Here is a 23,623-nt window from a genome sequence, read left to right on the forward strand (position 1 = left end):
ATGAAAAGATCTTCTCTAAATGGTGACTTGAAATGGAAATGTCGTCAGCCTAAAGGTTTTGGTTGCATGATAATTAATTCAACGATTTTGACATGATGAAATCTACCATGCCAATACGAGTAGTTGATCCCAACCACAACACCAACGGACACCTAAAAATAGCCCTCATTGGATGTTTTATTTTCAGTTATTTCGTTTCATTACGTCTAATCATCATACTTCCTTTTCCCGCCAAATAAGGTGGCCATCGCATACCTCTAATGGCGCCAATCTCATAAGAAGCGGAGAATCTTCATATATATTTGTTCAAAGAAAATATATATTAGAAAGTTTGCGGTTTGGAGCCAGAGATTGAAAACCAAGAACTAAAAGATTCCTTTGATCGAAAGAAGCATCCAAGTCGCACTGAGTATTGCTCTGAAGTCAACGTGCTTGAGGTAAAAAACACCATTACACGAAACTAAATTTTTTTCAATGTTTGGATTAAACAAGAAGTGTCTCGCTCGATAATGGATTGGAAGACAATCATCTCAGAAGGAGTGTGTTTTTTCAGCAACAATGCTCACCATAGCAGAGCATCAGTGGGCCTCACAAATTACAGGCCCACGTGCTATAAATGAGGAGAATTTAATGCAAAAGATTTGATTTCCATAGCGATTTACTCCATATCGAGGAAAGCATTAATGTGATTCACAATTTGCTCAAAAGGAGAGAAATATATAACTTAGCCGCACAGTCAGTCTCTGGCCCTAATCCTCCCCTGCTCACCGTAGAAGAATTCCCCCCATTCTCAGTTCTGCTACCACCACCCAAATCCCTCCTGAGATCGCCGCGCCTCCGGTGGACGCCGCCGCCGACGCCGGCGGCGCCTCCCCTCCGCCGTGTGGTCTGACGCGCCGCCCCTCGTCCTCTCCACCTCCATCGGCGCGCAAGGGCTCTCCGCCCGTTGCCTCCGTCTACCTTCCACCCGATCCGCACGCCCTGGACCCCGAAAGCCCTAATTGCCCCAACCCTGACCCAACCCCGTCGCTCGTCTTCCTCCTCGAGCGAGCGCCGCCACCCCATCCCGCTGCCGAGCGCCCCAGCACCCTCGCTCCGTCGCTCGTCTTCCTCCTCGCGCGAGCGCCTCCACCGCAGGTATCCATCTCCCCTTCGATCCTCTCGCTCCCGACCGTTTCTCCTCCCATCACCCCACGAACAGATCCCGCCCTTTAGCTCCCCGTTTCACCTCCTTAATCTTCCCCAATTCGTAACTGAGGCAAAATCAAGGTAGGGCGGCCTCCGCCCTTGCTAGGGGAAAAACCTATACTGCCATACATGTTACGCCACACCATGTACATCTCTAAATTGTGCTGCTAAGGCTTGAGTTCAGAAATAAGGGCTTCCATTGGTTTAGTTTAGAGCAAAATGGTGGGTAAGAAGCAAACCAAAGCGAAATACTACTGTTGATTGTTGAATTCAGCATCAAAAGCATTTTTGTTTACTATCTAGCAACTTGATTCAGTATACAAAAATATAACCCCATGGTTAGAGCCATAAACCACATGCTTGAATGCTTGGAGAATGTATCAAAAGCTGACCAGTGCAAACACAATGCATATACGCTAATCTTAACAGCAAACACCAAAATATAGTAATCTCAATAGCAAGCATGAAAGCTACATAGCCTCGATTGTCTATCTAATCCCACCCTCTCAGTCTAAATCTGGCCTCCGCTTTGGATCATACAAGCTCTCCCACGTCAGATTGCTGATTATACACAAAATCTGCAGTAGTAGCAGATTCGGTCTATGAGCGTACACGCTCAAGGGGCTTAGCTGGGTGCGGAATCACAACAGCCGGTAATTTATGTAAACCGGGTGGGTGGGTAGGTGGGCTAGGGCTTGCTTACCAAAAGTAGCCTGTGCCTGTGACATGGAAGGTTGGAAAGTGTGAGTTGAAGCGGTATAGCAGCAAGGGAAGGCTGCACGAGGTATTTCTCAGGAGAGGTTAGATTAGTGACTTGGCGTTTTGGTTTATATTGGAAAGGTGGCTCAGTACATCTTATACCAAATTATACTACATTCTTCCTTATTCGATCCATTTATTGTACGAATTACTAATGCCTATATCCATTTCTGTTTTCAGACTGGCGGGATCACTGTGTGATGCCCTTTTGGTGGACTATCTTCATTTGATCTTGATTGCTGACCTGCTCTTCTATTGTCGTCATAATGTCAGGCTTGCTGAATGTACGTGCTTATCCTTTTGACTGGACTACCCTACATTCGCTTTAAATATTCCAATTCTATCTTTTATTTTGCTTTGGATTGTAGATCATCAACTTGTTTGTTCCTGCTGCAGTTTTGTTGGACGATATGTGGTCATTTCTTTCTTTAACAACTTGATAAATGTCAAGTAGTCAAGCATATTTAAGTCTGGTTCTTAGGAATCTGTTGAATGATGTTTGCACTGATTGTGTTAAGACAACAGTATGTTTCCGTTTCTCTACCTTAACACCCTTATATGAAATCTGATAACTCACGGTTTGCCTGGGAACTGTAGTAGCTAGGTGAAATTAACTTTTTATAGTTGCTGTTTAACCCAACGTAGTTATGTTTTTGTTAATAGTATATATTTCCCATATTAGTATGGCTTATTCTTTGTTTTGACAACTTGATACTTTTTTCCTTGGCAGTCAAATCTTAACAGTTCCACATCGAATCTCCCAGACTCAACCGGACGACCATTTACAGGATCCTTTTCTGGCCATTCTGGATCAGTTCAAGGTTTCCATCACTCTGGTGAGCATACAATTTGCTAGCTCGGTTAGCCCATTGATATACCGCGACATCCATTAAGTAAACCTTTATATTCTATTTTTAAACATGTTCAGGTCTGCACAACATTCATGGAAATTTCAGTCTTCCAAATATGCCTGGATCACTACCACAAAGGAATGCTGCAATGAGTGGCCTTCCGTCCTCCGGGGTTCAACAACCTGGGGGGAGCATTTCAGGGAGATTTGCTTCTAACAACCTTCCAGTTGCCATGTCTCAGGTTTGAATACCACTTTTTATAGAGATTGCAATATTCTTTTTATACCATACACAATATGAAAATGCATGTTAGTGGATTATGCAATCTAAGGAATAATTTTATTGGTTGTAATTATAACATACTCTTGCTGTGATTTCATGTGGAGGAAGATGATTGTTACTATTCTCGTATTGTTGCTTCTCTGCAGATTCCTCATGCGCATTCAGGTGTCAGTGGTAGAGCAATGAATGTTGGTGGAGGTCAAGCATTTAGTAGTGGAATGAATATTGGTGGTACCATTCAAGGGTTATCCTCGAACTTGGGCAGCAGTGGAAATCGGAATTCCGTTCCTGGCATGTCAGTATCTCCAGCTTTAGGAAACTTGGGTCCTCGTATCACAAGTTCCGTGGGAAACATTGTGGGCGGAAGTAATATGGGAAGAAATATAAGCTCTGGTGGATTGTCAGCGCCGAGTATTGCGTCACGTATCAATTTTAGTGGCAATGCTGGAAGTGGAAGTCTTAATGTCCAAGGATCCAACAGGATGATGAATGGCCTTCTTCCGCAAGGTAGTTTATTCGACATACTGCACAAACAGGAAATATACATCTCATGGATTTAAATGAGATTCATGGGTGCTTTTTTTTAATTGCTTCTTAGTATTTTGTAGCTTGAAATGATATTTTTGTAGAATGTTTAACCATTTGTGTATCGATTCTTTGTTGAGCACCTACTGACCATTTTATTTTCAGCGGCATCCTCACCCCTTGATTTTACTTTCAGTCAACTTCCTATATGATATAGGTTTCTTTCGAGTTTTCTTAGAAAACCCAGTAAGCAGTCTTGATATATGCTTCATAAGTTATGAACGATATTCTGGTACAAAGTAAACTACCAATTTATTTTTTAAGTGCAACAACGAAACAACAAAAAAGAGGAAAATGTAGTTTCTGGACAATGTTCCAAATCTCCCCACACTAGATAAGTTGGTTTGCTTTTCTTTTAATCCTGGAACGACTCGGGAAGAGCATATGTTACAGTTTTGTTTCCCTAGCCCCCGCAAAAGTAAAGCCGTATGAAGCGTCACTACCAGCCTGGAGGAAGAGGCATTTGCCCCAACTGATACAAAGAAGCCAACATATAAAAAAATTAGAATTTTGACCTTAAATAATAACTCAAAGTCAATATCATAGTGCTGAATTTTTGTTATACTAATATTCTTCCTTTTGCAGGCCTATGTTGGATATTGTTACATTTCTGTTCTTGCTTTTCTTAGTAATTGTTAGTTTGTTACTTACCTATTTCTTAGTTTGTTCTTCTATGGATATTAACTTAAATTCATGAAAGTATTTGAGTTGTGATAAAAGCTTGTTTGTATTTTGTACGATCACAATAGTCTTTGCGAGAATGAACAGTCAACAAGATGTATAAGGGATACTGTGTGTTGCTTTCTTTCATTTAAGTGCATGTTCTAATTCAGCTTGTTTGTTTTTATTTCCCTAAATCCAGGATCATCTCAATTGATTAATATGATTGGAAGTTCATATCCAACATCTGGAGGTACATTATCCCAGAACCAAATGCAACCAGGAAATCATTCTCTAGGTTCTATGGGCATGCTACATGATACCGGTGACAATGCTCCATTTGACATCAATGATTTCCCCCAATTGACTGGTCGACCTAGTTCTGCTGGTGGTCCACAAGGACAATATGGTAAAAGTGCTGGGAAACAATTTGTAGTTTTCACTAGTTTTGGAGGATGCTTTGCCAATGCCTCTAAATTACAGGATCGCTACGGAAGCAAGGAGTTGGTGTTAACACCATTGTCCAACAAAACCAGGAATTCAGCATTCAAAATGAAGATTTCCCGGCTTTGCCAGGATTTAAAGGTTGTTATAGTTGAATTACTTCTTGAGATTGTTCTCATTATACTTTTGGTGTACCGGTGCATGATTATTTAATTGTGTTAGTTTGTGACCTTGAAGTTCTAATATGAGCTTCATGTCCTTTACTATAAGCCCTCCTCTGTACTTATTGAACTTCACTCTTTGATCAACTTGGTTCTCTTATCAATATTACCCTGTCATAAAATCTTCTATCTGCTATAAAGTCCATGTTTTTTTTGCAAATTGTCTAGTATGAAATGCTTGTCAATTATTCTTTTGTCTCTTGCCATCTTTCATTAACCTAATGCCAAATTGAGGATGCAAATATGGGCCATGTATTTGCAACAATAATAACAATAATTATTATTATATGAACATCATTAGAACATTGTGACCACCTAGGAAAAATGTCTGAATGCCACTCTGATAGAAGTCTCCAACTGCAACTTGCCTACGTCTCCTGGATTCCTATAACAAGTTCCCCTAGTTTTGGGTGAGAAACAGAAGCATAAATTATCCGCGACATATGTTTATAACATGAGATGGTGTATATATCTCTTTCTGTTATTTACTTCGGAGCAAGATGATTAATGTTCTCTCTGTGACAACTCATAGAGAGAATTTACGGTACCCTTTTGTCATGTCATGGACTTCTTGTTGTATTAACCTCAATATTTTCTGTATGCATAGCAGCTAAACCAATTGGAGATGTCCAAGTCAGTTGAATTCCTGTGCTTACTATGGCTATAATCCATTTAAGCTTACATTTTTTTTAATCACATGACCTACCGTGTTGACCAATATAGATCAAAAGACCATACTGAAATTTAGGTGCAGCATCTACTACTCCCTCCGATCCATGATAAGTGTCTTGGTGGGAGTAAGAGATTGCAGCCACAGTTGCCAATTTGGCCATTCACACATACTTGAGTCCTCAGCTTGTCGAATCGTTACAGACTTTCTGTTTTCTTGTGCCCACCTAGGGGTACCAAGAGAGCCATACAGATGAATGCAAAACTATACAAGTAGGTCTTTAGCCCCAATTATGACTATCCCATTTTTTCTTTCTAAAACCATAGTATTACTGTTACAGTTTAGGCAACTGAACCATCTGCCAGGAAAATGTAATTTATCATTTGTTAGGTCAACTTTTATAGCAATCTCCTTTAATGGCGCCGCATGTTTTACATGGTTGTAATCTCTTACCTTTTTTTTAACATATTCTTTCCACGTGGGACATGCTTAAGCATTAATGCTTCATGGACGTGCAGCAAATAAAATAAATCCTTAGGAGCTGTTTCTTGAGATTTGAAAACCCTTTACCAAAGTACGATTTTTGGCCAAACATTGCACTACCTTAATGCATTCCTTTTTTACTCCATTTTGCGGAGTCATACATAATGTTGACCTTTGTGAATTATCAGGTGGCAGTTCAGATTATGGTATGGAATTACATCACAAGGAACAACTTCACGAGAATGTACCTGTAATGCCAGCACAACAATATCCTGTGGGTTCATGTCTCTGAATTTTGAATCCTTGTTTCTCTGAGCAATCATTTTGACATATTATGAACACTTATACAGATGTCAAGGTCAGTTGGTTTTAATCTAGGAAGTGCCTACCCACCAAATCGTCAGCAACATCAGCAGGGTGCTAATTCAGTAAGTACTGTCGGGAGTTCCTTGAAACAAACTTCTAACATCTGCTGCATTTTCATGGTTCAGATATGTTTCCATTTTGACATGGCATTTGTCACTAAGATGCATGATTCAAGTTTGCTGTTTATATTTATGCTTTGGTATAAGGAGTAATAATCATTATGTTTTATCAGGTTCAGAATGCCGGGCCCCAAAATATTGGGCTAAGACCGCTAAACTCTGTCGGTCAAACTTCTAGTTTGGGATCATATGAGCAACTGCTGCAGCAATACCAGCAGCCTCAGGCTCAAAGTCCTTTCAGGTTGCAGCAGATGTCTTCAGCCCCACAGTCATTTAGGGATCCGAGTCTGAAGATCATTCAGGGGGGCCAAATACCACCTGATCCATATGGGCTACTAGGATTGCTGGGAGTTATCAGGATGAATGATGCTGACTTGGCATCTCTTGCTTTAGGAATGGATTTGACATCATTGGGATTAGATCTCAACTCACAAGACAATCTGTACAAGACATTTGGCTCTCCATGGTCAAATGAACCAGCAAAAGGAGATCCTGATTTTCATAATCCAGCTTGTTACTTAGCTGAGCAACCTCCGCCACTACAGGTAGCTGCCAATAACTGAAGGCTTTTTCTGTCTAATGAGATGTTTTAAACCCCATTTTCGTAAGGAAGACCCAGATTTTTTCCATTGATTATCATATGAAGACTGTAACAAGTTTTCTGTTGTTGCAGCCCATAAATTTTAAGAGGTTTCATATAGCAACACTGTTTTACATATTCTATAGGTACTTCCTCTACTTGAATTGTATTAGGTTCACCCATTTGTTGTGGCAAATTTTAAGGTGATTATCTTTTGTCTTTGGTTTGCAGCATGCCGAAGGATGAAGCTCAGATATATGCTGCCAACGAACTGTGAGTATGGTTTAACTGATTATCTCATTTAAATATGTTGGTGCTAGATTTATGTGGATTAGCATGCTCTTTGCATGTTTGTGTTCTGAATGTTTTACCAAGAAATGTGATCTGTTGCTGTCACATTTGATAAGGAAGATACATGCCTATGTCTTAATCAAAATTTAAATGCTAATAAAGTGACTGCGACTAGGTCAGTGGTCCCAGTCAGGGGCGGAGCCAGGGGGCGCGAGCAGGGGTCTCACCCCCTCCAATGGCTCGCCCCCCCTATGAATTTTCGGTAGCAGTAGTTGGCCATAGGTGCTAATTGGCCATAGATAATTAGAGTAATTAGATGCACAGTGCGTACGGCTCGGGTAGAGGCACATGTATGCATTGCATCAGCTGTCACGGACCTTTTACATGCTTGCACATTTGATGGCCATGAGAGCCGGATCCGACGGCAAAAAATCGAATTTAGGATAATTAATTAGCTAGACTAATTAGCCAGGATTAGTAGTAACCTGTGCATATGCTAAGTGCGTTGCTTTGAGTTGCAAACCACAAAGCCCAACAAGCAAGAAAAAGATCCTGCATAAAGCTGAGCTGCTGATTGCTACATTTGCCATCGCCTCACCTCCGTCTCAATTAAATTTTATCGTCATCACATTCACGCACGCATGGCCGCACCTGCACCTGAATGTTCCTGCTTGCCGCCCTCGTCGGATGATGTAGGTACGCGCTGGTCAGCGGTCACCACGCTGGTGCGGCACTACTAAACCCGCAGATGATTTGTATGCATTTTATGTTTGATCAATCTACCAATTTTAAACCTTTCCAAGTAAGTCAACAATTTAATTTAACAATCAGATGATAGCCAATCGTCTATAGTGGGAAAGAATTAGCTGCAAGCCTGCAAAGTCATCTTCTGTGCCCATAGAGTTAAATTTAATCTTAGAGAAATTTAGTTTTGTTTCGGTACTACTCGTACTAGATATTTGTTGCTATGCTTGATGTCATACTAGAACAAGACATTATATGATGCGATGTTTCTTCTTGTATGATCATTATATTTTTCGCCCCCCTCATCTTCAATCCTGGCTCCGCCCCTGGTTCCAGTTCTTATTTGTTTTACATATTAACTAGTGATGGTTACCTGAGCATCAAAAATATTTCCGCGTTCATTTTCCTTGTTTCCTCTTCCAAATTTAATATTTCATAGCCATTTTTTGCTATTACCTTTCTATCCTTAAAAATATAATCCTTGCCCACAACCTAGTGCGGCAAAGCAGAGCTGAAGAAAGCTTTCACCGGATATACTAATTCTTAGATATCTAATGCATGTATATCTGATTTTGTATTTCTCAGATATAACCGAGGATGGTTTTACTATAAAGAACCGCGGCTATGGCTCATAAGAATTGCTAACATGGAGCCTCTTGTCAAAACTGCTAGTTATGAACGGGGTTCGTATATGTGCTTTGATCTGAACAGCTGGGATGCAGTCCGTAAGGTTTGGTCTTGAAAATTTATACTGGATGAATATATAGCTTCTCCTATGCAGTACTCCAAATGATAGTTGAGTACGCGTCTTCCTGCAGGATAACTTTGTTCTCCATTATGAGCTTGTAGAGAAAAGACCAGCTCTACCTTCTTCATACCAAACTGTTAGGTGAAAAATTTCTGGGTAAGGACTTCCTTCGAAAGAATGTATTGTTTTGTGTTTCGGGCAATCATCTCATTGTTGTATGTAATGCAATATAATTTTCCTCAGGTACCTCCTGACTCTAGCTTTGTTGGACGTGAATGAGAAGCCTTCTTTATGTTTATAAACATAGTGCCATTGCCCTAATTTGTTAAGGTAGGTACTGTTTTTTTTTGCAGTGAAATACATATATTAATGTCCGTTGGACTTCAGTTTGATTTTATGGTTTTTTTTCCTGAAGTTTAAGGCACACATGGTCATTTTATGGAAGTAAATATTTGTTTCTATTAAACTTGTCATTGGGAAGTAAACTGTATTAACTGTGGTTCAATTCATTCTGTGATGTGTCTTCAATGATGACATGTTAATTTGCCAAATCCACATAGTATTCCTCTTATCTATGAAAAGAAATTACTGCTGATCATGATTAATTCAGTTAAAGGGTTTCCAGAGAAAATGGAGTTGGTTATTGCCTTATTGGTATATGATGTGATTTGATTAATTGGACATAACATTGGCTGCCCATGTTTCATTTGCACAGGCCAGGGAGAGTCGGAAGCTAGGTCACGCCAATATGCTGAGAGGAGGAGGCTGCAGAACAGAAGTCTGGAATGTACTGTTATTATAGCCCTTGTAATTATAGTACAACAGCGACAGCATTGCAATTTACCTTCCATCACCGGGAGTTTGAACTCCCTGTAACACTACTCCCTTACAGACATTTTAGGAGTAATTCTCTGCATGTTCACTTGGTTGATCTTGCGCCAAGATGTGAAAAGTGATGCAATCTGTGTACCAAGTATCAGGTGGCACCGCCAACTGTGGTGCCACTGTGCGCCTGTAAAACAATAGAGTGTGCGCAGTTGGTAGCTAATGCTATTTGGCTGTTACTTTCATCTTTGGTTGGTTAACTGTGAGTCTCATCTTGTGCAAATCATTACATATTACTAGGTTTGTATTATTGTGATATTTGCTTTCCTTTCAGTTCTCGTAAATAAAAGTCTTAGCTTTGTTCTAAGTCAAAACTCTATAAAAAAACATAAATGATGGATTTAATAAAATTAATTTAGAGTTGTAGATGTTGGTAGATTTTTCTGTAAGCTTGGTCAAACTTAAGTATTACTCCTAAAATGAGCCATTAGCATTTTAGCAGGTTATTGTATATGAAAATAAAATTTTAATTGCTAATAGAGCCTTTCGAGACAAGAACTCTATATGGATCCCAGACGGGGATAGGCTGTATGCGATGGAGACTTCAGTAGAGAGCTGAAACGAGAGCCATTAGCATTTTAGCGGGCTGTTGTATACGGAAATAAAATTTTAATTGCTAATACAGCCTTTCGGGACAAGAACTCCATATGGATCCCAGACAGGGATAGGCTGTACGCGATGGAGACTTCAGTAGAGATGATGGAAGCTTGTAGGATTTTTTTTTCTTTTTTGCTGGTAAAAGCTTGTAGGAACTTGCATATGAAAATCGTGGCAACTTGAGCTGACAAAAGGCTTCCGTCCTGTGTTGCAGGCGAGTATCCAGTTTCCTTTTTTTTAGATGCGAAACAAAACCACATTTGGGTACATCATTTGACATGAGAACTATGTGGTCGATGAGAAATGAAGCAAAACTAGGGTCTGCCTATACATTGAACGGTTGGCGGAGAAGGATTTCCGGTAGCCAAATAATTCAAGTTGTTACAGAATAATGGTCTAAGACCATGGTCCTTGTGACAGGTACCTTACATAAAAAAGACACTGGTGGTTTTCAGGATTCATTCAGGCAGACATGGCACATGATATCTCCAAATGGTCTAGACCTGCCAATCGATAGTGGATAGTCCTAGCCTCTCCAAGATCTCATTCGTTTGTGAGAAGTGCCTGTTTAACATAAAGACAACACGAGGATAATGATATGTATAGTAGCTGAGAAAAGTCTGCAAGGATAACCACAGGGAGAAGTAGCATTTGATCTATTTCAATTGCCGGAGTATGAGCTATTAATAATGGTAAGTGAAAGGCAAAAGTAATACCAACTTGGGAATACTAAGACAGGGCATGACAGCCAAAAGCAATGAATTCATGGCACTACCCAGAATGGATGGGAAATAGCATTACATAGTGGTGGTGGCGGTGGAGTTAAAGGTTTGTTCATAGGCTAAGTCCTTATAACCTACCACTGGGGAACGTGCACAGCAACAAAGATATGAACCATTAGCACTTTAGCAGGCTATTATACTACCGCCTAACCTCAAACAAACGCTGTGGTACAGAATCCGAATATGCCATAAGTCGTGAAAGAATATTGTGCTTTATAAATGGTAATGGTACTTTTTTATTCTTGGTGCCCACCCAAGTTCCTCACTAGAGACATACTGACATGCAACTGGAAAATCTTAGCCATTTGAATCAGAAAATAAACCTGCATCCGAAGAAACCTCTGTTTGCAGACAGGCCTGATGGATGGGCAGATTTTAAAATGTGATGTTTTGTTTCATCAATCAATCTGCAAAAAAGAACAATCACGTACACTCTGATTGTCTCCGAGTTTCTAAATACCAAAGATAAATTAATAGCTATCATAATGGTCGGCTCATAAAAGCTGTCTTCTGCAGAGTTCCAGATGAAAATAAGCATACCTTATCTTCGCTTGAGCTGAGTTTCCCCAGAGAAGAAAGACTAATCCTGATTTCTTTTGCGATATTGTCTTGATGACAGCATCAGTAAACTGCTCCCACCCTTTCTTGGCATGCGAATTTGCTTGATGTTCCCTCACTGGTCAAACAAGGTGAAATCAACAAAAGGATGGAAGCAACATATAAGGACATCACTAGAAGAGTATGAATTCCAATGACATGACTAAATGTTATAAAGATCACTGACTAGAGCACAACAGTAATCTCAAGGCCATTCTTTCACACTAGCAAGAGTGAACAGCACAAGAAAACTTAGTCCTAAGGCATTAGTGTGTTTGGTTTGTGCCCAAACTTGCCTTACCAAATTTTTGGCAGCCTATACTAATTTGGCTTCTAATTGGTTGAGTGCCAATTTTTTGGTTTCCAATGGAATCTTGCCAGCCACCTAACATCTTCTTTCACAATTCTTGCCAACTTTTTGGCCAACCTTAGCCAATTATTTCGCTAGCAAATAGTTGACAAAAATTGGTAGGGCATGAATAGTCAAGAACCAAACATACCCGGGCATGGGGAGCCATAATGTAAAAAAAGACAGAACTGGTTACCATGCCTAACTGCACACAAATAATTGCACAGAATAATATCATTCTAAGTGATATATTCAGAATTGGACAGGATATCTTTGCAAAGATAACTCTACAGAGAGAAACGGCTACAACAGTGAACTCCACTTTCCAAGGCTTTCTCAACAGAAAGTGATGCATAATTCCACCTAGCTAGATTAAGTGAATACCATAGAGGACAGACCCAGAATACAGTTGCAACTAAACTGAAAGAAATGTAGCAACAGAATAAAAAGATATAGTGAAGATAAATAGAATTAAATAAACAGCATCCATGGTAAAGATTCAAGAGTATAAAATATAAAAATAACTTAAAATGGAACAACAGATGTTTCATCGGAATGAAAGAAATAGCTGTACCAGTTAGCACAGTGTTGAGCATAAGAACACCCTGAAAGATACATGTATTTTTTTTCCAAGTTAGTAAACATCTCCCAAAAAAGGCAAAAGAAAATGCATTATGTTCTGCTGGAAACCAAAAGAAAAGCAGTAATCTGAACACAATTTCCCATAGGCCCTAGCAGACATCATTTTCTAAATTTACTACTCCCTCCGATCCATATTAGTTGTCGAAATATTACATGTATCTAGACACTTTTTAGGCATAGATACATCCATATTTGGGCAAATTTGAGACAATTAATATGGATCGGAGGGAGTACTGTAATTCCCATGCAGCTTATTTCATGTTCATCCCACCTTGATCCATTCAGGTAGAACACAATTGTTACAACTAAATATCAAAGCAGCAAACCAATTGTTCCTGTGGCATTACCTCGGTATGAATGGACCAGAAAGTACTTTTACTAGGTTCATTTGATAATTGCGGTGACATGGATGTGCACAAAAGTAGTACAAAAAAAGAGGGACTCGACTGATTGAATTACTGTTATGCAAATATATCGATAAAACTGATTTAGGAGAATTAGACTGAATGCATGTGATTTTGGGGACCTGATATATTAGAGATCCTCTGTGTAATGCAACTGCGAGAGTGCCTTTGCACTTGTAAAACATGAAAAGATGCACACTATTTCATGGTATACTATGCTAGTGCATAGAGATCATATTTTCGTATAATTTAGAGAGGAAAGCTCAAAGCTATGTTTTATGTGTAATGTTATTTACTCTAATGTTTTGTCAAACAACGTACCTGCACAGCCCATCTTTCCAAATTCCCATGTGAGGGCACGGTACAACCTAGATCCTTATGAAGCTCTTTAAATATGTTTGTTAGGCTGGAAGGAATTTTGATTCCCTCTGGTACTGAGAAAGACAAACCCATGGCCTGACCAGGACCATGGTATGGATCCTGAAAAGTAGACAATCTGCAACATGTAACACTGAAAACGAACTACAAATGTATTCGAAGTTTTGCAACAAAATAAGCTTGTAGCATATAGCGCAATGATAAGTACCTCAGCATGATTAATGCAAACAAGATTCTTAAAAAACCAATGCAAAATAAATAAATGAATAAACACGAAACTGCATTATGAACGGCTAGTATGACATAAAGATGTAAATTAGGTTTAAAGGCCAATATAAACCATATGGTATGTTTAACATTTAAAACGCAGTGCACCAAAACAAGATCAGCGGCTATTAGATGAAAAGGTGACATGATAATATGACCGGTGCATTTTTCTGCCACTGTTGTGGCAAATATAGTAGTGCACGGCAATGCAAATATACAGATAAATAGCCTCAAATCAGTTATTGTAGTATAATGTAGTGTATGCAGAACATAACCAACAGTTTACATTCCTTCATATGGAATTGCAGTACCACCAAATGGCTAATTCCTATGCAAATAAGCTATGAGGTCTTCATAATGAAGTTACGTTAGTGAAACTGTCACATATTTCCCCATGGGTAATAACACATCTTACTACTATCTCATAAACAATGCACGCTAATCGCTCAATGTGCCAACACTTGCGAGAGCAACCTAACCAAAAAATGTACCGTGCAACCTTCGAGAATAAACATAGCACTACTAGAGGTATCATAGAAGATTATCCCAATCAGCATTTCCTCCCAGCCTATGCACATGCAGCATTTCACACACACAGTGCATCAATGAGCTATTCCATCACAAAACCAGCACATGCACGATAAGTTACCATGTATCACAATACCAAGCAGCAAGTAAATAATATGGTTAAACAGCAGCCTCGTTGATTTCCCTTCATCACTGACTAGTGCCAGTAATAACGGAGCTGTTTCAGGCTTTCAGCCAATACCTGGCCGATGATGACGGCTTTGACGTTGTCGAATGGAGTAGAGTGGAGCGCGTGGAACACCAGGTGGGGCGGCGGGTAGACGGGGACCTTGCCGTGCAGCCGCTCCTGGGCGACGAAGCGGCAGAGCTCGAGCGCGTAGGGCTTGCGCAGCTCCCCGGGTAGCGCCTCCAGCCACGTCTCCTCCACGAGCAGCTCCTCCAGCTTCGCCTCGCCCCCGGACGCTGAAAAAAAATAGCACCCAAACCCCAGAGTTAAATAGCAGGACGAGCCGGGACGCGAACGGAACCCTAGGCTAGGGGGTGTAGAGCGGCGTACCTTTGGACTTGGCGAGGTGAAGGTTGCGGCGGGCGCGGGCGAGCGCGAGGTTGGTGTCGGCGCGACGGCGCTGCTCCGGCGAGAGCGAGGCGGCGGCGGAGGAGGAGGAGGAGGAGAGGGAGGCGGCGGGGGTTGTGGTGGCGGGGACGGTGCTGGAGCTGGAGCGGAGGCGCTTGGCGGGGCGGACGAAGAAGTCGGCGATGGATTTGGCGGCGGTGGGAGGGGACGACGCCATGGATGGAGCTCGTGGATTCGGTTAGAGAGTTCTGGAGGGTCCTCGGTCTCTCTCTCTCTCTCTCTCGGTCGTGGAAATGGGCGCACGTCGCGAGGAACGAAAAGGGGAAGAAGAAGAAGAAGGGCGGCGGCGGCGACAAGTTTTGAGCGCGCGCGCGCGACAGGGAAATTGGGCGCCACGGCGCCACCGTGCCCGCATCGCCGCCGTGGGAAACCGGGCCGTGGATACGGGAGCTTAGTGGGCTCGTTTGTGCTCGAAAGTTAGGCCGAATTTAGCCGCAGTGTTAGATCCAATGGGCTGAACTGAAGATCTGGACCGCTTTCTTTTGGACGCCGAGTTTGTTTTTTAGGTGTGCCTGAGATCACTTGTATTCTTGACCAAGTGAGTTTGGTTCTACCCCTAAAAAAACAAAACCTTGTTCTCCCTTTTATGCGTAAGTTGTGACGGATCTGAAAGATTTTAGTCATCCAAATGGCCAAATCTGACGTTTCACGTTAATGATGTAACAATCAATTAGTAGCATCCAGTTAACTACAATCAATCCCATCAATTTAGTAATTTATCTCACAAATAATTTTCATGCATTAGCACGTTCATCGTACATAGTTACGATGTAAAAGTAGTAGCCAATAAACAATATATGATTACATTGTTTTTACAAACCAGTGAGTAAATAGCCATCTTGTGAAAGATTCATTCACTCGGCTATCCCCATCTTCTCCAACAAAGAGGGATGCACAGGTGGAAAATCTTTGTAAGGGTCCACGAACCCATTCATCCTGATAAAAAAATTCATCTTCAACAAGGAGAGACCGGGCAACAGTAATCTCCACCTCGGAGCCACTGACGACACACGTGTGTTGACTTGTGTTGCATGCTTGAGGTTCCATGAAGAACCTTGCACGGCAATTTCGCCGGACCTTGTGTATGTTAGAGTGATCTCCACCGTGTGGGCCCAACGGCCAACCGGGTCCAGATCTGACGCGTCCTGATCGGGGGCACCCAACCCAATATGGTTGGCGGGCTCCTGTCGCACTGCGCTATATAAAGAGGTGGGGGGTCGGGACACGCACTACGAGATTCGTCTGCGTTGCCACCAACCCCACCGAACACACCCTACCGATCTAGGGCTTTGCGTAGAGGCGATGGGAACCACAACCACCGCCGTCGCCACCTAGCCCACGCCACCGCTCGTCTCTGCCATAGCCCTGGCCGCACCGTCGGGATCTTTTAGCCAAGGCGAAGGTGCATATTCCTCTCTCGATCTCTCTCCCTTTATCCCATACCCGAACCGAATCCATTCACAGAAATAGCAATCTACCGGAAGTTCTACATCTAGATGATCCTATAGTATTAACATTGGTATCAAAGCCATCTAGTTTGGTAGATCCGTTCGGTAGAAAGAGAAAGAAAGAAAAAGAAAAGAAAGAAAGAAAAAAGAAAAGCAAACCCTAACAGAGGCTTACCTGAAAAGAAGGCGCCGCCGGTCGCGCCGACGGATCCCACTGCTCGGCCGCCGGTCGTCGGGAAAGGGCGCCGCCGCCGGTCACTTGACGGCGACGCGCGCACCGTTGGGTGCACGCACGCACCGGCAAGGGGCCAGGGACGACGCCGCGCGCCGGGGACGACGCCGTGCCTCCATGGCCGGAGTCGGCTCCGCCGGAAAGAAAGAGGGAGGCGGGGGGAAGGAGAAGGGCCGGCGGGGATGGGGCGCCGTCGCTCGCCGGCGGGCGGCTCCGGCCGAGCGCCTCCTCCTGCCACCGCCGCCCGTGAACAGAGGAAATGTTTTGGGTTTCGGGTGGCCAGCGCTAGGGTTTTGGCCGGCCCCGGTTTTATTCGGGTGATCGAGCCTGGCGGGCGGCTGCGCCCTAGTGGGCCGTGGGCCGCGCGCGTCGGGTGGGCCGCGGTCGGCCACATAGCAGCTACAGCGCGAGGGCGAGCAGGCCTTGGGCTGTTTTGCGCGTCACTGTGGCTGCGGGCGAAAGCAAAGGATGCTCGCGGGCCGAAGCAGGCCGTGGCCGCGTGGGCGAGCAGGCAATGGGCTGCGCGCCGAAAGTTCTATTTTTTTTTAACAGAGGCATTCATTTACTGTTTATATTCAGTTTTTTGCACAATTTTGGTCTAAATTTTATCCTAGTTTATCCTATTTAAACTACCAACGAGATGTTTGTTTAGGAAATAGTAAAGTGCAAAATGATGCTTCTGAAAAGTATAAAGTTATGAATGTTGTTTATAGTTTCCGCTGCAAATAGTTTTCAAAGTGTTGTTAAAATTAAAAGAACATGATTCAAAGTGATTTATGTTAATTGTGACCGTGTTATTTTTTTCTTGACCAACGTCATTAATAGCACGATCATGATTAATGGTTAAAGTGTGTATTTAATTCTATTTTCTGTCCAACGGTGATATAGATTAAATTGCACAAACAGTTGTATGTATCAATTTTGACCAACGTTGGATTAATGCATGCAATTGTTCTTATCTTCTCACGTCATTGTGATTTCAGGAGGGTACTACTTGATGGGATGCCTCAAGGACGTACCAACCCTCAGGGGTGACAACTACACTGAGTGGATAAATAAAGTTGACCTGGCCTTTGTTTGTGCCGAGGTGGACTGGGTGGTTGACACTCCACAGCCACCAAAGCCTACAGAGCCAGTCAGGGATGCAAAAGATGATGATGATGCTTGGGAGAAAAAGAAGAGGGAGTATGATCCATTGGAGATGTCTTACACCCTCGAGAACAAAAAGTGGCTCACCGTCAACAAAAAGTGCATGGTTTTCATAAAGAACACAACTGAGCACGCTATTGTGGGCTCAATTGCAGAGTGTGCTTCCGTAGGGGAGTATCTTGAAAAGATAAAGAGCCAGTTCACTGGTTCTTCAAAGATATATGCGTGACAGAAAAGTACACAGGAGGAGGACATGGCATAACAGAGCATATTCTTAGGATGAGCAACATGGCTTCTAAGTTGAAGCCCATGGATGCTGATCTAGATATTAAGCCTGCAATGCTTGTTCATTTCGTTATGACATCATTGCCAAAAGAGTTTGACACTTTTGTTGTCAACTACAATTGCAACCAGAACGGTGGGATATTGAAAAGACTATAGCCATGTGTGTGCAAGAGGAGGATAGAATTAAATCGCATATGGTGGTTTCCTGAACTATGTGGGGGATAATAAGAAAAAGAACTTCGCTCAAGGCAGTTAAAGTTCTCCTTCAAATCCACATGGCAAAGCTCCCATGCAACATCAGCAACATCAAAAGACTCTTCTAGTGGACAAAGACACATGCCTCCACTGCAAGAAGACCGGGCATTAGAAGAAAAATTGCTCGGAATGGCTAAAGTCAATCATGGCAAAGAATGGTATAAACTCAATTTCCTTTGTAAATGAATCCTTGTATACACAGTTTTTGAAATCTACTTGGTGGATTGACACTGGTGCAACTGTAAATGTTGCAAATTCTCTACAGGGATTCCGTTCGACGCGGACTACGCAGAGAAACGAAAGATGCATTGAAGTTGCAAATGGAGTCCAAACGAACGTAGAGGCTGTCGGCGACATCTCCTTGGAGCTTCCCGATGGATTTACGATCCTGCTTAGAGATGTGTTTTATGTTCCTTCATTACACAGAAACTTGATTAGTGTATCATGTTTGGATAAAGTTGATTATGAATGTCATTTTGGACATGGCAAGTGTGCCATATGGTTTAATAATGATTGTGTGGGTGTTTCCTTCCTTCACAATGAGCTTTATTTATTATCCATACGTGAAAAAGCACATTCTGCGTGTAAAGTGAATGAACATGTTGCCGCGTCGGAGAAAGTACAAAAGAAAAGAAAGAGGACTAATGAATCATCGAAATTATGGCACTGTCGTTTAGGCCATATTTCGAGGAGGAGAACAGAAAGACTTGTTAAAACAGAAATTCTTCCTCCATTAGAGTTCTCAGAAATAGAGCAATGCGTAGATTGCATTAAAGGAAAGTATGTAAAACAAATAAAAAAGAGTGCAATACGTAGCACCAGCACACTCGAAATTATTCACACTGACATTTGTGTACCATTTCCTGTGAAAAGTGTGGATGGTTATGACTCGTTCATAACATTCACAGACAACTACTCCCGTTATGGTTACATTTATCCAATAAAAGAAAGGTCAGAAGCATTGGATGAATTTAAAATATTCAAGGCTGAAGTTGAAAATCAGCATGATAAAAAGATAAAGATAGTAAGATCTGACCGTGGGGGGGAGTACTACAGTCGGCACACCCCATATGGCCAAGTCCCTGGACCTTTTGCAAGGTTTCTACAGGAGACTGGAATAGTTGCCCAGTATTCAATGCCGGGCGAGCCTCAACAAAATGGAATAGCTGAAAGGCGTAACCGTACCCTTATGAATAGGGTGCGCAGTAGGATGAGTTATTCCACATTACCATTGGGATTGTGGATGGAGGCATTAAAAACCTCCATTCATATTCTCAATAGAGTGCCAAGCAAGTCGGTGCCCAAAACACCATACGAGCTGTGGACAGGAAGAGTGCCCTCTCTACAACACCTGTGGGTGTGGGGGAGCCCAGCTGAGACCAAAATGTTTAACCCAAATATTGCAAAGTTGGATACCAAGACAGTAAATTGCCATTTCATTGGCTACCCTGAAAGGTCAAAAGGTTTTCGTTTCTACTGTCCAGACAGATACACAAAGTTTGTGGAAACGAGACACGCCGTCTTTTTAGAGGACGAAATGATGAGGGGGAGCACGGTAGCTCGGTTGATCTTGGGGAGAAGAGGGTGCATGCACCTAATCCAATGACTCAGGAGCCATTCTTTTCACTACCTGTTGTTGCCGCACCGACAGTCCCTGAGATTGTGGTGTCGACACCTGTTGCGACTCCACACATGGCGACAATGAGTGAAGGTCCGGAACCTGTCCTTTAGGAACCGACTCAACCCATTGTTGCACATGAAAGGGAGCAGTAGCAGCCTGAACATGCGCCACATGTAGAGACACAGAACGTGCCAGAAAATGAGGCCCCTAGAAGATCCCAAAGAGTTAAAATGTCAGCCATTCCAAAAGATTATAAAGTTTATAATACAGAAGGAGTTCATATGGAGAATGATCCCACTTCATATGAAGAAGCCATGAGTAGTTCTCACTCATCGAAGTGGCTGGAGGCCATGGAAGATGAGATGAGATCGATGAGTTCTAACGAAGTTTGGGACTTAGAGGAAATTCCTAAAAGAGCCAAAACAGTAGGCTGTAAATGGGTCTACAAAACCAAATATGACTCTAGAGAGAATATAGAAAAGTACAAAGCACGACTCGTGGCAAAAAGATTTACACAAAGAGAAGGAGTAGATTACGATGAGACATTTTCACCAGTCTCATGCAAAGATTCCTTCAGAATAATAATGGCACTAGTGGTGCACTTTGATTTAGAGTTACATCAGATGGATGTAAAGACGGCATTTCTAAATGGGTATTTAGAAGAAAAAAAAAGGTCTACATGAAACAACCCAAAGGTTTTACCATGAAAAGCAAGGAAAACATGGGATGCCGCCTAAAGAAATCCATTTATGGATTAAAGCAGGCCTCTAGACAGTGGTATCTAAAGTTTAATGAGACCATTAAGAAATTTGGGTTTAAAGAGAATGTTGAGGACAACTGTGTTTATGCAAAGTTTAAAATTGGGAAATATATTTTCCTAATTCTGTATGTGGATGATATCCTGCTTGCTAGCCGCGATGTCGGTCTACTACTAGAAACAAAGAAGTTTTTGTCCTCAAATTTTGATATGAAAGATCTTGATGAAGCGTCATATGTCTTGGGCATAGAAATTCACCGAGATAGAAAAAATGGGGTTCTAGAACTATCGCAAAAGACATATTTAGAAACGATTCTAAAGAAATACAATATGCATGCGAGCAACGCCACACCTGCTCCTATAGTCAATGGCGACAGTTTTGGGAAATTTCAATGTCCCAAAAGTCAATAGGAGATCAATCAAATGAAAGCGGTTCCATATGCTTCGGCCGTTGGAATCCTACAGTATGCACAAGTGTGCACTCGCCCTGACTTAGCTTTTATCACCGGAGTACTCGGTAGATATCAAGAAAATGCAGGCATAGAGCACTAGAAAATGGTAAAGAAAGCTTTCCGTTACGCGCAAGGCACAAAAGACCTCATGCTAACATATAGAAGATCTGATTCTCTAGAGATAAAAGGGTATTCAGATGCAGACTTTGCGGGAGATAAAGATGATAGATAATCCCGTCTGGATATGTATTCACTCTCGCAGGCGGGGCTATTTCGTGGAGAAGCTCCAAACAGTCAATAGTTACATCATCCACGACGTATGCAGAATTTATAGCATGTTATGAGTTCACGGGGCAGGCGATATGGTTAAAGAAATTTATACCCGACTTGAAAGTAGTGGATTGTATCGACAAACCACTAAAGATGTACCGCGACAATCAACCCGCAGTGTTTTATACTCACAACAATAAGTCGAGTAATGTTACCAAACCAATAGAGATAAAGCATTATGTTGTGAAAGATAAAATCCAGGATCACACTATAAGTCTCGAGCATATAAAGACAAAGGATATGCTTGCGGATCCGCTTACGAAAGGCCTACCCCCAGTGTGTTCAAGGAACACTTAGCCGGCTTGGTTTTAAGGGAAAGCCTATGATTCCTGGATAAAGAAGGCCCGAAAAGAAACAGAATTTGTTTCAACATGGAAAGGTATGTCGTAGCTGTCTGATTCTATCGGCAACTGAGCTGCGACGATGAAACATGCTCTACGTACTAATCGGTGGTGAAACGAGTAAAGTAAAAAGTATACAGTTAAAAGAAAAGTTGAGATCAAGGGGGAGAATGTTAGAGTGATCTCCACCGTGTGGGCCCAATAGCCCACCGGGCCCAGATTTGACGCACTCTGATCGGGGGCGCCCAACCCAATATGGTTGGCGGACCCCTGTCGCGCTGCGCTATATAAAGAGGTGGGGGGCCGGGGCACGCACTACGAGGTTCATCTGCGCTGCCACCAACCCCACCGAACACACCCTACCGATCTAGGGCTTTGCGCAGAGGCGACGAGAAGCACTGCCACCGCCGTCACCACCTAGCCCACGCCAACGCTCGTCTCCGCCATAGCCATGGCCGCACCGTCGGGATCTTCCAGCCAAGGCGAAGGTGCATATTCCTCTCTCGATCTCTCTCCCTTTATCCCATACCCGAACCGAATCCATTCACGGAAATAGCAATCTACCGAAAATTCTACATCTAGATGATCCTATAATATTAACGGTGTATGCATGTATGCAAACTTTTAGGCTTCCTCGCAATTCCACGGAAACGACTTGCCTCGACAGGTTGAGATAACCATGTCGAACTGCGTGTTTTGTCCCATTTTTGAATCAAGCAGCATAACTTCCTCATAGACGTCGTCTTCAGCACCGTGGTTAGGCAGGGAGGAGCAAACAACTCTAACTCCATATTTGAAAGGCGATGGCGCCTCCCGGTTCACGACTTGCACCCCAAACATTGTCGGCAGACCGATTTATTAGGCCTTTCACAATGTGCCAAAACCAAATACACCGCATCAGCAAAAAAAATTGGCATCGGTTCTAAAATTTGACATTGCACCACAGTGTAGGTGGTTCCAATTATTTTTACAGCGGTTCCCACTGCCAACTAAAATTGAGATAGTTTAATACGGAGTACCTTCTCTTTCCTCGCCTCAGAAATCTCGCGAGAGTTCTTTCTCTGTGAAAAGTCTCCTTTCCATTTTCCTTTCTTCCTCACCAGATCTAGCTCTTCCTCCAGTCCTCCTCTTCTCCAGGTACCAGATCCGCGATGTGGGACTCGACGGTGGCGAGCAAATCGGGAGGTCGCTGTGAGAGTGCCGCCCTCCCCGTGCGGCTTGTGCCAAGCCCCATTCACCGGATGCAGTACCTAGATAGCTGGATGTACAGGTAATCTCGTTGTTGTTTCTTCTTCATATCTCCGTTGGGAGGTCACAGCTCCTTGTTTTTCCTTCTTCAAATCTCAAACATGTTTTCTTCTTGGCTCAGCAAGTCAACATGAGCATGATGAGAAAGGAAGGGCTGGAGGTTTCAGACGAAGTCCCAGCCATGGCGCGAGAAAGAGAGGTTGGAGGCGCCAGTTCAGAAATGAGTTTTTTATTGCTAGGAGAAATTTGGCGTCGGAGCATGCTCCGGTTCCCATTTCTTAAAATTTGGCGTCGGGTCTGCAGTGTGGTTTGCTGGTGCCAAAAGCCAAAATATGGATTTGGCACCGCTATTTGTCCTACGCTGTGGAGGCCCTTAAGTTTCTCGTAGGAGCGCTCCATCGTGCAAAAGTGGTTGTCGATGGGTTCGTCAAAAAAATGATATCCTTATCCA

General features: G+C 42.6%; 2 protein-coding genes and 1 non-coding gene across 3 annotated transcripts; 1 reads left to right on the forward strand and 2 right to left on the reverse strand.

The window, feature by feature from the left end:
- The first annotated feature begins 745 nt into the window (after positions 1 to 745).
- Positions 746 to 10,082, forward strand: LOC100844143 (probable NOT transcription complex subunit VIP2). The gene is made up of 16 exons (XM_003580756.4): positions 746 to 1,137; positions 2,128 to 2,231; positions 2,678 to 2,783; positions 2,876 to 3,039; positions 3,227 to 3,587; positions 4,528 to 4,734; positions 4,809 to 4,910; positions 6,332 to 6,417; positions 6,494 to 6,571; positions 6,742 to 7,173; positions 7,302 to 7,354; positions 7,440 to 7,481; positions 8,829 to 8,973; positions 9,062 to 9,147; positions 9,235 to 9,321; positions 9,707 to 10,082. Exons 2-14 carry the CDS (start codon positions 2,214 to 2,216, stop codon positions 9,134 to 9,136), a joined length of 1,869 nt encoding a protein of 622 aa, XP_003580804.1. The 5' UTR covers positions 746 to 1,137; positions 2,128 to 2,213; the 3' UTR covers positions 9,137 to 9,147; positions 9,235 to 9,321; positions 9,707 to 10,082.
- Positions 2,706 to 2,783, reverse strand: LOC112269547. Its single transcript, XR_002961439.1, has one exon. It is a non-coding gene; the product is annotated as a small nucleolar RNA snoR35 (small nucleolar RNA).
- A 576-nt stretch (positions 10,083 to 10,658) lies between the features above and the next one.
- LOC100844435 (uracil-DNA glycosylase, mitochondrial) lies at positions 10,659 to 15,392 on the reverse strand. The gene is made up of 7 exons (XM_003580757.4): positions 14,977 to 15,392; positions 14,662 to 14,882; positions 13,569 to 13,727; positions 12,776 to 12,806; positions 11,796 to 11,931; positions 11,579 to 11,662; positions 10,659 to 11,037 (listed from the first exon to the last, which is right to left on the reverse strand). The coding sequence occupies exons 1-7, from the start codon at positions 15,209 to 15,211 to the stop codon at positions 10,971 to 10,973; spliced, it is 933 nt and encodes a 310-aa protein (XP_003580805.1). The 5' UTR covers positions 15,212 to 15,392; the 3' UTR covers positions 10,659 to 10,970.
- Between the last annotated feature and the right edge of the window lie 8,231 nt (positions 15,393 to 23,623).

Source organism: Brachypodium distachyon, chromosome 5 (assembly GCF_000005505.3).
Source record: "Brachypodium distachyon strain Bd21 chromosome 5, Brachypodium_distachyon_v3.0, whole genome shotgun sequence".
In the NCBI taxonomy this organism is placed as follows: Eukaryota; Viridiplantae; Streptophyta; class Magnoliopsida; order Poales; family Poaceae; genus Brachypodium; species Brachypodium distachyon.